This window comes from Mastigoproctus giganteus, chromosome 2 (assembly GCF_048544385.1).
Source record: "Mastigoproctus giganteus isolate SK-2022 chromosome 2, ASM4854438v1, whole genome shotgun sequence".
NCBI classification, from domain to species: Eukaryota; Metazoa; Arthropoda; class Arachnida; order Uropygi; family Thelyphonidae; genus Mastigoproctus; species Mastigoproctus giganteus.
In genome coordinates, this window is record NC_143576.1 from 144,442,073 (window position 1) to 144,456,109 (window position 14,037).

Genomic DNA, 14,037 nt, shown 5'->3' on the forward strand with positions numbered 1-14,037 from the left:
ACAGCTCCAAGCAGCTGACAATACTATACATAGAAAACAATATAAATTTAAAATAGCACCATATCATTTCCTCTTCCAGTAGATATGATGAGTTTTATGACAAATGATACACAACAAAAAAGAAAGTCTAAGGCAAATAATGACTTATTCATTATTTCCCAATAATAGTTATTATTCTTCACACATTTTCATTCCCTCTATTTTTTGATATGTTCAGTTTCACATTTATGCTGTTGATTTTTGAATTCTGTTCAGGAAACTAAGGTTATAAAGTATCAGCATACTGTTTCCATAATTTGTTTCTTTTGCCAATTTACCTATATTGCTGGATGAAATTGAACCAGGGTTTCCTCCCTTTACAAAGTGGCTAAGTGGGCAAAGTATGCCTAGTAGGCAATTGACTACCTTTGTAGTATGAAAAAAAAGCCATAAAATTTCTTCCAGTCTCGATAGAGATCAAATCCTAGGTTTTTAAATCATAATTTAAAAGGACTGCAGTCATTACCCTGTGCACAAGACTCAAAATTGGGAATTATAGTTGGTGTTAAAGTTATCCACTTGTTCTGACCTTTGCAGTCTGGCAATTTTGATTGTTTTCCATAGCTGACTTTAGAACTTAGTCCAACAATATTAGGATTAAAAAAAACATAGGAACTAACTTCACTAAAACTTTAGAGAAGCAAAAATACCTAGCAACAGAAAATAATTCTGAATTTAGCAAAAAAAACCCACAACAATCACTTTCTTAAATGACCCTCACAAATCCTCTTCTTCCCGTCTCTCAAGCCAGGCTGTCAGTAACTGATCACTTTGTAGAGAGAAATTATACATCAAAATAAAATGTGAGTGGTTATAATTATAACATCAAATCACATCATTATTTGCAATTCTTAATCTTGCTGGAAGCAAACAGAGATCAGGTGGCAGACAAACTATTTATTGCACAAGAACAGAGTGGCTAAATGTGCTGGGACTTTCAGTACCATTCAGACAATCTAATGATTGGTTGAATAATTGAAAATTCCACTCATAATAAAAAAAGTGTCATGACAAAAACTAATATAAGGTGTCACATCTAGCAGGTAGGCAAAAAAAAAAAAACTATTTGGAATATTTTATTCTCCGATCATTTTTTTTGGGTGGGGAGACAAGAAATAGTTTAAAATGTGAAATTTTAAAATTTTATTCTTAATTCCAGCATTCTGAATTTAGCAAAAAAACCCCACAACAATCACTTTCTTAAATGACCCTCACAGATCCTCTTCTTCCAGTCTCTCAAGCCAGGCTGTCAGTAACTGATATATTGTATAATAATATCAAAAAATACCATTAGGAATAGTAGTCTTATTATCCAAAAAACTCCTGACAATTATTGTCAAATATCATGGGCTAGCAAAGTAAGCAGAAAAAAAAAAAAAAAAAAAAAACTGAATGCAAAAGTAACATAACAGATGTTTCTTGACAAACATGGTGTAGGAGCTTTTTATATGGCTATATTTTTCAAGAAAAAAAGTTTTTTAAAAATACAGTTTTGCTGTTTTCAATATACAAAATACCCCAGGGTAACAGCTAAAATGTTAATACAAGTTAAACAACTAGTATAGCATCCATTATTCATTTGTATCTGATCAGAAAAAAAAAAACAAAAAAACTGAGACATACACTGAGTGATCACTGAATTATGACTACCCCTATGAAAACTGAATGCAACCCGCTGACCATGTGAGTGCGGAGTTAGTCGACCTACGTAGCATAGTTAAGGTATAATAATAAGTGAAGGAGAAATTATTGAAGTTAAACATAGGAAAGGCACCTGAGGTGGATGGGATCCATCCAGTTATATTAAAGGAGGAGGCAAAGGAAGTAGGAAAACGATTAGCCATAATTATGAGAGCATCCTTGGACTCAGGAGAGGTCCCCCACATACTGGAGATCAGTGGTTCAGTGGGTAGTAAAATTCCGAGCATGATGGGTAAAAGGAAGGATTTATCGGACTCTGATAAAGGACAGATTGTGGGTGCTCAACGAGCTGGTGCCTTGATTTCCCAAACGGCTGAACTGGTGAGGTGTTTGAGAGGCGCAATAGTTAAAGTGTACCAGGACCGGCATCAAAATGGTCAAACAATGTCCCGACGGCAAAACTGCTAAGGTCCAACAGCTCATACAGACAAATAGGCACAGCACTGTTGAACAGTTGACTACCCAATACAACATGGGCCAACCCAGAACAATATCTAGCGTGACCATGCATTGCACGCTCGCATGTATGGGCTATATCAGAAGATGATACCTACTGCATCCTCTCCTAACTGGAGAGGATGCAGTAGGATCCAGGGATCCAAGTTCCTGCCAAGTTTCACTGGCAGGAACTTGGACCCCTGGTGCATGTGGAACAATGTGTCAGTGGTCTCCGCTATCGTCAACTGCTTGCTGACTGTGTACACCCCACTATGTCACACTTTTTCCAAAATATATATTTTTTTTTTCTGAAAACTCCAAACACGAGAGGTATCAGAATTATAGTACTTAGTACTGTGCTTGGGTTGGAGGTTAAGAAGACGAAAGAAGATATTTGTTGATATCAGACTTGAGCTTCTGTGGACTGTAATTTTCACGAAATATGTATGAAGGAAGGCTGTTGAATAAATAAATGAGGAAGATGAAAAGTTGGTTCTGTGAGTTTGAAGCTGAACAGTAAATGGATGTTGGCTGGTGGCGGCACATGTTCGAACTGTTTTGAAAGAGAGAGGAGAATTATAGAAGCCAATTCAGAAAAACAGTGCCTATGGAAGTATCTGTAGAAAAGGCATGCAGCAGAAACAGTACATCTATGAGACAACGAGTGGAGAGACTCTGTTAGAGAGGAGTAATTAATTAACCTAACTGCCCTCTTCTGAATGAAATCTACAAGTCCAACAGAGGTTTTGGGGGCACCGCTCCAGATGTGGAAACAATATTCCATGGTAGGGTGGATTTTCAATTTTTACAGAGTGAACAGCTGTTTGAAAGAAAAGTAACACCAAGAGCAAAAGAGAAAACCAAATTTTTTAGATGCAGAGGAAGCAATATTTGTAATGTGCTTGTGCCAAGAGAGATTAGAAATCAGGGTAATCCCCAAAAGAGATATATTATTTTGCCTAGAAATCAAAGTGTCACCAAGGATAAGCATAGAAGCATAAGAATCCTTTTTGCAAGATATAAGACAAGACTGAGTTTTAGAAGGATTGAAATCAACTAAGTTGTCTTTGCCCCACTGGAGAATTACCTGGAGATCGGCATTTAAGGAACTGGTAGTGAATATTCGAGAAGTTTGAAGCTGATTGAGCAGGGCAACGTTTCTCAAAATGGAATGCAATGTGCTATCATCGGCAAAACTATGGATAGGATTTCCAGTCAATGGAAGAGGGTCATTAATATAAAAGAGGAAAAGAGTGGGGGAAAAGAACTGAACCTTGGGGGACACCAACATTAGTGGAGAAGTTAGAAGACAGAGCCATCTACCATCACTCTCTGTGAGCATTTAGAGAGAAAACTGGATAACCAATTACAAAAAACAGTTGGCAAACCATAAGATGAAAGCTTGTATAGAAGACCTTTATGCTAAACATGATCGAAAGCCTTTGAGATGTCAAAAGCAACTGCTTGTGTTTCACCAAACTTTTCCATTGAATTTGTTCATAAATGGGTAACATAAGCCAGAATATCACCAGTGGATTGACACTGATGGAATCCATATTGGCAATCGTTGATCAGATGGAAGGTTTCTAGGCAGTTTAAGAGTTGGCAGTTAGTTGATTTCTCCATTACTTTAGAAAGAGTAGAAGTAATTGCAATGGGACGATAATTGGGTGGGAGGGATTTGTTGCCCTTTTTAAGAACTGGCTGGATATGAGCAAATTTCCAAGCAGAAGAAAAAACACCTTTGGAATAAGAAAGTGAAAAAAAGCGGCAAAGAACAAGAGTAATTTCAGGAGCACAGGTTTTGAGAACAAGTGGAGAAAACCATCAAGAACTGGAGCTTTCTTAGCATCAAGATTCGTCAAAATCCTTCTAACATCCTTTTGACGGAAGACCACAGGAGGCATTAAATAAACAGTGTTAGGAATGGTGGGAGGTGTTTTACAAGATCATTAATACATGAGTTGGAAGAAAAATGGGATGCTAGCAGGTCAGCTTTATCCTTGGCTGAAGTGACAACAAAACCATCTGGTTTTGAACGAGGTGGGAGCAGCAATGGGCAAAAGTTGTGGCCAATAGCTTTGGCAAGAGACCAGAATGCTCAGCTACCATTAGGGCAAGAAGCAAGGCGATGGTGTCTTCCAAGATGACAATGCGTCGAGCCATCGGGCACTTGTTATGCAGGAATGGTTTGAGGAACACAGTTCTGACTTCCAGCATATCGGTTGGCCTCCAAACTTCCCCAATATCACATAGAGCACTTGTGGGACAATATGGAAAGGCATATCAGGCATCTGGATACACCAATCACCTCCACACCTGCATTGCTGATTGCATTACACACAGCTTGGTTGGCCATACCTCCCGAACGCTTCCAACATCTTATTGAATCAATGCCACTTCAGATAGCTGCTGTACTGAGGGCAAAAGGAGGACCTACGAAGTATTAGGTAGGTGGTCATAATTCAGCGATCACTCAGCGTATGATGAAAATGTGTTGAAATCTTAAAGGTTAGTGCAAAAATTGTGTTATGGAACCATTTAGGTTGTGAAATTAATAACTAAACACATAAATAAATAATAACATGTAATGTGTTTATTATTTACATTCTACATTTTGGTTATCTAAGAATCCAATATCCAGTTGACAAGATATCGATTCAGGGTGTTTGCAAAGTATGTGCAAAAATTTCTGGAATGCATTCTAGGGTTGAAAATAAATAAAAAGTCATATAAACATGTGTTGTATTCTGAATAGTTACAGGACTATGGCTGTTTTAATTTCAAAAAATGATTATGGAGTTTTGAATGGTAAATAATAATATAACTAATAAATAAAAAATAATAACAATAAGCAGACTAGCAAAGCCCAGTATAAATAAATGTTTTACTAAATAAGGAAATAAATAAAATAAGAATAAGTAGACACCTAGTATGAATAAACATTTTACTAAGCATGTGTCTGCTTATTCTTATTTATTTTTATATTATTTTTTACCATTCAAGACTCCATAGCCACTTTTTAAGATTCAAATAGCATAGTTTCATTAACTATTCAGAATTGAACATATTTATCACCATTTGTTTTTTTATCTTGGATGCTATATATGTTCCAGAATTTTCAGCACATACTACTTTTGAAATAATATGCTTAGAATTCAAAACCAGTAGTATATTCATACATGATTAGCATGTAAATATGCTACATGCCACTTGTTGTGCAGGAATGGTTTGAGGAACACAGTTCTTCAGCATATCGATTGGCCTCAACTCCCTCAATATCACGTAGAGCACTTGTGGGACAATATGGAAAGGCATATCAGGCATCTGGATACGGCAATCACCTCCATACCTGCATTGCTGACCGCATTACACAAGCAGTCTTGGTTCGACAGATTTGATTGTTAAAACAAGAAATCATTTAATCAGAGCTGGCCCATCCATAGGCAGTCGCTTAGGATGCAAAGGTCCTAGGGTACATTCCAACAAAATGTAATTTTTTTTAGTGGTTAAAAAAAATAATTATTTAAATTAAATAAGGTTATAATTATTTCTAAATAAAGAAATAACATTATCTAAATATTTTATCAAATATTAAGAATGTATTTTTAAAAAAAAAAAGGTTTGATTTACAACAATCTTCTTTGTAGTTTTATGACATTTGGGGTCACTTTGTTGGTGCATCATTTTGATATTTAATTAAAAGCTTCAAAAAATATTAATAGAAAAGGTAGGGAAGAAGGGATAATATTTTAAGTCAGATCCCTTTTATGTTTTTCACACAGCAACTGGGGCACAAATTTTAAGTTTCACCTAGGGCACATGAAACCTTTAATCAGTTACCTATTTCAAAAACCACAGACATTCTGTATGATAATGAAAAGAATATTTGTTATCACAAATCATTGTGATAACAATGATTTGTTATAGTCTTTGTGATAGCAGATAATAAGAATGATTGTTCAAAAAGTGAAGGAGATAATTTGTTATTTCTTTTTTATTATTATTTATATCTCTGATGCAAACGTGGTAAAGAATTTCTATACTAAAATGTATAAAAATGCTCACATTCTGAAAGAAAACTGATTGGAAGAAACACAAAGAATAAGGTCAATAACAGAACAGATCATAAGAAATTTCAGCACAAGATAATCTGGTCAGATAGATGTGAGAGTTGATAAGAAATGAACTTCATGGAAGCTTAGCTGACATAATAGGTAACTGTCTGCCAATCATTCAGGTAGATCTAGATTCACTGATTTCTATTAACAACTGCAGGAATTTCTAAAGTCCTCTTCAATTCAGGTTGCAGTTAGCTGATGTGAGAGAGAGAGAGAAAGAGAAGGCTTGGCCACCCTACTCTCTCTGCCTGAAAAACTTGGAATAACCTGTGGGTTATTCTAAGTTTTTTTAGCTGATACAACATGTTAATCAACTAGTGAACACACACATAGAAAATAAATAATACAGGTACAAGCAACAAGCTCTGGTGCCCTTAAAATAATTTGATTTTTTGGAACTAAGGTTCCCAGCAAGTAAGTAAGTAACAAAATGAAAGAATGATGCCACCATCAACATTTAAATCTGTTAGAGTACTAATTACCAAATAGGTGAAATAGGTCAAACTAGTTACCAAATGGGTTACACAACAAACTGCACCTGCTGATTGATTAACAAATGTAATTAGGTAATTACATTTGTTTAACAGTAAAGTAATTAAATCATGACTGCACAAACAGCTTTCTATTCGAAATAAAACTACACGATACAAAACAGGTAATTACATAAAAACAAAAAATACCTAGGAATAATTATGCAATCTGACACGAAGTTATCTGAGCAATACAGACAGGCTGTTAGGACAGCTCATGGATGTCTCTCAATGATATACAGGAATTTTGTCAGCAGGAACAAGAAGGGGATCCTGTTGAACAAAGCAATGGCTAGACTGTATCTTGTGTACTCAATACAGGTTAGGAAGCTTCATTTTAGGAAGGATGTGGATCTGTTGAAATGAGTGCAGAGTACAGCAACAAGATTAGTCAGGACACAAGAAAGACTTCTCCTATGCAAATTGTGGTGCTGGAAAATTAGGCACCTGTGAGAAAACCTAACTGAAGCATTTAAAGCTTGGTTTTTTTTTGGTTTGGTTTTATTGGCGCATTAGCATTTAAAGCATTAAATGAATTGAATAAATTAAATGTTAACAGCACCCTTACGCTTTCTCAGACAACATACATAAAGAAAGAAATTTAAACAGAGAAATGATAGCTGCATAATATATGTGCAAAAATTTGCTTTCAGCCAGAGAATAATTGATTTGAAACAAACTTCCATCTGGTGTTGTGGAAATGCATAGTCTGAATAATTTTAAGGAAAGATTAGAGAAATTGTTTAGAGGATGTACAGATAAGGTGTTTTTATTTTTTTCTGATGCTATATAAGCTTACTTTCATGCATCATTTGTCTCTAATAATACTAAAGTAATTAGATCTTGAATTCTTACCTCTTTGGGCTTTTGATCTTAGTACAGCAAGGAGACCCATTCTATACATTACATATGTCAGGTCTGATGCTCTAAAAGTAAAAACAATTATAGATTTATATTATCTTCTAAATTAGAATGTTTTATTTTATTTTTTATTTAATTATTAAATTGTAATCCATATTTTTTAATCAATAAACGTTGCGGAGGAATCAAAACTGAGCTATTTTATAACCTTCTCAAGAAATAAAAGAGAATAATGACAAAAGACAAAATGCTTGCAGTTATTTCCTGCTATCATTCAGTGCCCCCCCCCCCCCAAACTATTTGTAACAGGGCCATGTTAACATGGATGACAGCATCTAACCTCAGGGGCAGAAAATGAATACAATATTGGAGGGATTACGTCTAAGACCTGCTTTCACTAACAGTAAATGAGCACTTGTCAGTTTTGACTTTTGGCATAGGTATTTTGATTACATTTTTATCGTTTTTGGATAATAACTTTGCTAAGTTCTCATTTAACATGATGCATTCTTTCCTGAAAAAAAACTGAAGCAAAAAAAAGTGAAGAAATAAAATACATGATTTTCCTATAATGATAAATTTTTAAATATGTTATGTTTAAAAGTATATACTAACAAACCCATTAAACCCTCAACAGATACGAAGGATTCATTTTCTTTTTTAAACACTCATACTATTTCAGTAAGGAGCTACGCATTTTGTGGAGGGGGTAGTCCACGGCCTCGATCAGTCTTCTATATTATACTACCTCTATGGTCACAACACCAAACATTTTGTGCACCACTGACCTAGATGACTATGGCTACACGCCATATGTTTTGAAAATGTAATAGCCTCTACGACTGGCAATGGGATTCGACAAACGTGTTTTTAAATGTAGATTTAACTTACTTCTCTCGAAATCCGGCTGTACCATACTGAATTTTCTTCGTCGAAAGTTTAGGATATGTTGTAATAGCTAATTTCGCTGCTTTTGAGAAAGACAATGCCATTACGATGACCAACACAGCTGGTCCCAAGTGAAAATCGTGCATAAAATAAGGCCATACTGGTTTTAGAAACTTTTATGTACGATAGCAGCACCATCTATTAGGCAGAATGTGTACTAAAATTGGATTTTCCGTTGACAGCTCCGAAGGACGTAATACTGAAGTATAGGATGACAGCTGTGCTGTGACAGAGTACAGCGTGCCGTCATAAAACTGTAGCCAACAGCAACATGTCCAACGGTCAACGTCTGTGTATAACAGGTGGCACTGCTATTTCCCGATGCACCTTGAGGAAATGAAGAGTACATAAAAACCAAAAGTTTGCTTTTTAATTTTTTTTTTTTTTTTTTTACACCGAGAAAAATGCCTTTGTGCGTAATAGGCTTACAACATACAAACAATGAGAAATATAATATACGAAACTTCTCTGCGCACTATTTTACAAGAAGAACAATACATATTTCATCTTTTATTCTAATGAGTGATACTTCAGTGCCAGCCCACCTATTAGATAGAAATATTCCTATCCCTATCTAATCTGTGTGCCAGTCCTCCCGGATTTCACACAGTTCGTTTGTTCAGAATATATGTCACAGCTCTTGACGGATCTGCATGATTATGGTTCTTTAACAAGTTTTTCAGGATGGAAAATTTGTTTCGAATCTAAGTTTCAGATTCAGCAGGAATCTTCCGAATTACAAGTTACCACTAATCTCGAATTAGGATATTTTTCTTCAAATAATGAAAACACAAAAAAAGATCAGCGATCGAAATGAAAAGCTTTACAAAACGGAAAGGCCCGTTAATAAAATATCTAATTTTCAATAATAATAAGATATGCACACGTATCGGCAATGACACTTTGTATCCGGTCGGTTTTGATCGCTGTTAACGGTTAATCAACCTACAGGTTGATTAACCGTTAAATGGTTAATCGACCAACAGGTTGATTAACCATTAACATACTACCTACAAGAGTTACTGATTGACTAACTTCAGTAGTAAAAAAAAATCATGGAGGCAATGATCAGACTACTCTAACTGTAATAGTATGGAAAATAGTGGCAAGCATGATAGCCATTTCATCAATAGGGAAAATCATGGCAATTAGCAATGATCAAGGGTGGAATTCAGGATCATTTAGAAACAAATTGGATTCTGAAGGATACATTGTATGGTTTTGTAAAGGGAAAATCATGTTTAACAAAGCTGGATAGCTATTTTGACAGGGTCACTCGTGAGCTGGATTTAGTGAATAATTTCGACATTGTTTATTTAGATTTTAGCAAAACATTTCACTCGGTCCCACATGAGCGGTTACCTTATAAGCTGGAACAGGCTGGAATCACAGGGAAAATCCTTAGATGGATAGAGATGGCTTCAGAGCAGGGGGCAGAGGGTTGTGATAAATGGCTATTCCTGAGATTAGGTTAATGTAAGAAGTGCAGTTCCCAAGGATCGGTATTGTGGCCACTGTTGATTTTGATTTTCTTAAACGTCATCGATGAAGGCATAGAGGGCGTAATGTCCAAATTTGCAGATGATGTAAAGATTGGTAGAGTAGTTAATGATCACTGCCAAGCAGAGCTTCTTCAGAGAGACCTAGATAGACTTCAGGGATGGTCACAAAAGTGGCAGTTTTGCTTTAATCCGACAAAGTGCAAGGTATTGTACCTGAGGAACAGTAACCCCAAAATAACTTATAAACTTGTTGGAGTCGAATTAAAGTCAGTAGTGGAAGAAAGGGATCAGGAGTTACGGTACGGTCAGACATGAAATTCTCGGAGCATTGTGGACAGGTTGTATGGAAGGCCCATGGTGTCCTTTCGATGATTTATCGAACATTTTGTAGTAAAGATAAGGACGTCATAATCCCATTATATAAGGCCATTGTTAGCCCACACTTGGAATACTGTGTTCAAGTATGGAGACCGCACCTAAAGAAAGACATTGTGCTACTTGAAAGGGTACAAAGATGGGTAACTTGCCTGGTGAGATCGGCAAAGAGGGCGTCCATATGGGGAAAGACTTCGAGTATGTGGATTGCAAAGCTTGGAAACTAGACACCTTACAGGAGACTTGATTGAAGTGTTTAAGGCTCTGAGAGGCAAAAGTAAAATGAATGAGGATGAAAATTTCACAGTTATAAATGATTCTAGAACTAGGGGCCATAAATTCAAGTTACGATGGGAGATGTTTAGACTGGATTGCAGGAAGTTTTATTTTAGCCAGCAAGATATAAATTACTGGAATAAGTTACCTGCATGGGTCGTTGTGGCTGACAGTTTGGGAAAATTCGAAGGCCAGCTGGACACTCACCTACGGGAGGAGGTTATTTGTTTCCTTTTCTTTTATTATTTTTTTATTATTATTTTGCTCTTTTTTTTCTTTTCTTTTATTTTGGTTGGTGCAACACAAGCCTTAGGCTTCCTTTAACCATGTGGCCATTACTAACACTAAAACTAACTGCAACAAATTATGCTTGTAAGGTGCTCTGCTACGATATCCAAACACTTAAAATAATGAAATAAATTAAATAAAATTGGCAAAGAGAAAATATTCACAAGCAGGCGTCAATACTCACTGTCGGAAACAACAGCACAGAATGTTACCGTGATAGGCTTAATGCGCCTGGAACAATGCAAGGAAACAACAACTCTCATGTACACTGCTCATGATTGATATCATCCCAACTAGAAAGGATGGACAAACATACTTGAAAATTTTCATGCACAACTGTGATGTATAGGGACATAAACAATTAGCACATGAAATTTGTCGGCACAGTAGAACGTCTAATAACTTGTCTGATACCGCCTGGTGTAGGAATTCGAAGGTCCTACAAAAAAAAAAGGTGTCTCTCCGTTAGAAGACAAACAAAATGGGAGCGAATGGTTGTCTAAGAGAGCGCAATGCTTTTAACACGTAAGTCGACGTTATGTACAACTAATGGGCTTGACACGGATTATATCATTGGCTTGCCTGAAGCTGTATGGTAAACATGGCAAATAGGCGATCGTGTGGTCGTGATTGCCCGAATGGTTGGACACTGTTAGCAACAATATATACAGGACGGTACTCAGACAGATTATTAAGGCTCTAGTCGCGTCAGAAGAATCTCAGAACAGGAGGACTGACGGATTCACCAACTAGCGACGGAAAATAGAACTCTCACAGTCTACTAGATCACAATGCCTATGGGGACAATAATAGCATCGTGTTGTCTTTAGTGATGAATCATGTTTCCTTTGGGACCCAGTGCATATGGAGACATGCGGGTTCTCGTGGGTGGTACACAGTTGGTAGAATCGCCATCCTCCCCACACCAGCTGGAAAAGACATGAGTTCGAGTCCCGTCGATGACGTGAGGAATTTTTATGGGCCTTTTTCACAATGTGGCTGAGTTAGTCGGTCTCAGGAGATGATAGCATGGTTTTTCTCCAAGAAACTGATTTTTCGTTCAGCAAACAGAAAATCTACCCCGGTACAAACGCAATTTACAGACAGTATATGCGGAGCAATGTGGTCTTAGTTGATAATGCTCCTAAAACTGTTATAATATGGAGACATGGTGGGGACAGATTCAGCCTGCATAGGGAGTGGGACGCTGGACCACTACTGGAACCCTCTGTTTCTTGGCCTCACAACCACCATATCATACTTCACAAGAGAAATGCAAGAAGCATGGCTCAATGTTCATTAAGATCACATTCGTCACCTTTTCAACTCCCTACCACGACGTTTGATCGCTTGTATCTCTGCCCGTAGAAGTCATCTTGTGCGTAATGTTCTTTTTAGGGACACTTTTTGTCCCGTTTTTCCATGTAATGCTATTTTTCTCGACTAAATATAAGTTGTTAAAATAAATAATACAGTATATAATTTTGTTATGTTAGCATGATAATTAACATTATCATAATAAACAGCAACACTTGTATATTTTACTCTAAACATTGACGAAGTGCAAGTACTTTGTAATAAAGCATCAATGAGAATTTTGTTGCACCAACCAAAAAAAAAAAAAAAAAGAAAAGAAAAAACCAAAACCAAATATTTTGCTTACACAGACACTACTTATAAAAATTGCATCGTAATGTTTTCGTGCTAAAACTAATAACTGCAATTCAAATAAATCTTCTGTTTATACTCCACCGCAGCCAGAGTAATTTACAAGATGAAGATAATCCAAGAACAATACCGTATCTAGTAGTAACATGAGCTAAAACCACGGTAAACTCAAATGTATGCTATTGTACCCGCGTGTCGGCAACTCGGCCACTGCAGTCAAGGCAAATAAAAGCATTTTATAAATTACTGATAAAACAGATCACCCATATTTTTTTCTCCACGTTCAGTAAAGTTCTCATACTTAAATGAGCTTATAAGGAAGCCCGTTCGAAGAAATATACATTAATTAAAAATAATCGCGCCTTAATGACAAAGTTCAATTGACAGTATGCATGACATTTTTGAGTATTAGATATGGATGTACTGTATAAAATCGAACTTAAAATAAGTAAAAAAAAGTAATATTGCAGATACAAAACCCCAAATTCTGAAAAATCCCTAGAAAGTCAAATTCCCCTTCTCATGCTCTTTAACAACTACATCGAATCAACCATCGGGCCAAATGATGGGGAACATGCGTTGTGTCTTATGTACGGTGGCACCTAAACGGTAGTTCAACTCCATCATGGTACATTGTGACGAATACAGAACTCTGTGTGTGTGTGTGTGTGTGTGTGTGTGTGTGTGTGTGTGTGTGTGTGTGTGTGTGTGTGTGTGTGTGTGTGTGTGTGTGTGTGTGTGTGTGTTAGTTCTGACCACTTAGCTACTAGGAGCAGTGATCAATGGGCGGGACGGTTGCTCCCTAGTCCCCGTACAGCCACGAGGAGGCGGGCCACAACAATAAGCGTGCTATCAAAAGAAAGTGACAAGGTAAGAATCCCGCATACACTGGAGGAAATATCAATTCCAATGGATGCCAGCAGATCCCGTACCACTGGAGAAAACCAGAATACACAAGAAAACTGTACCAAATAACCCACGAACATGACCATCATTTAGCCTTGTTCACGAGGGAACTGACAACCAGGAAGACCTACGTCTGAACCAGAGACAACCTGACACAGGACTTGATTCATGTATGACCCTGCGACTGGGATCTGACTCCCATATTGAAAAAGAACACCAAAGAAGATCCGGTTCAGATCGCTTGGACCCGCACGTGCTTACAACTGTCAAATCAATGACTGATGGCGATCAGTACCGGGCTCCCTTGCCTGGTACCTTTACTCCCTTTCCCCTGGGTGGGGAGGAGGAGACAGTCTTGTCTCCTTCCACCTCTGCCAACCCTGA

At 37.0% G+C, this 14,037-nt stretch overlaps 1 protein-coding gene across 3 annotated transcripts in view; it reads right to left on the reverse strand.

The window, feature by feature from the left end:
* Nucleotides 1-14,037, reverse strand: part of nst (phosphoglucomutase 3-like protein nst) — a 305,088-nt gene that overhangs the window by 171,307 nt on the left and 119,744 nt on the right. For 2 of the 3 annotated variants that reach the window (XR_016546677.1, XM_090368700.1), the window contains exons 1-2: nucleotides 8,582-8,729; nucleotides 7,685-7,755 (exon numbers count right to left, since the gene is read on the reverse strand). Coding sequence is in view for 2 of the 3 variants with exons in the window: in XM_090368700.1 (XP_090224826.1) it covers nucleotides 7,685-7,755; nucleotides 8,582-8,724 (214 nt within the window). In the remaining variant the exon portion in view is untranslated. Of the gene's footprint in view, nucleotides 1-7,684; nucleotides 7,756-8,581; nucleotides 8,730-14,037 lie in introns of those variants that run through there. The other variant, XM_090368701.1, reaches the window with a different exon arrangement.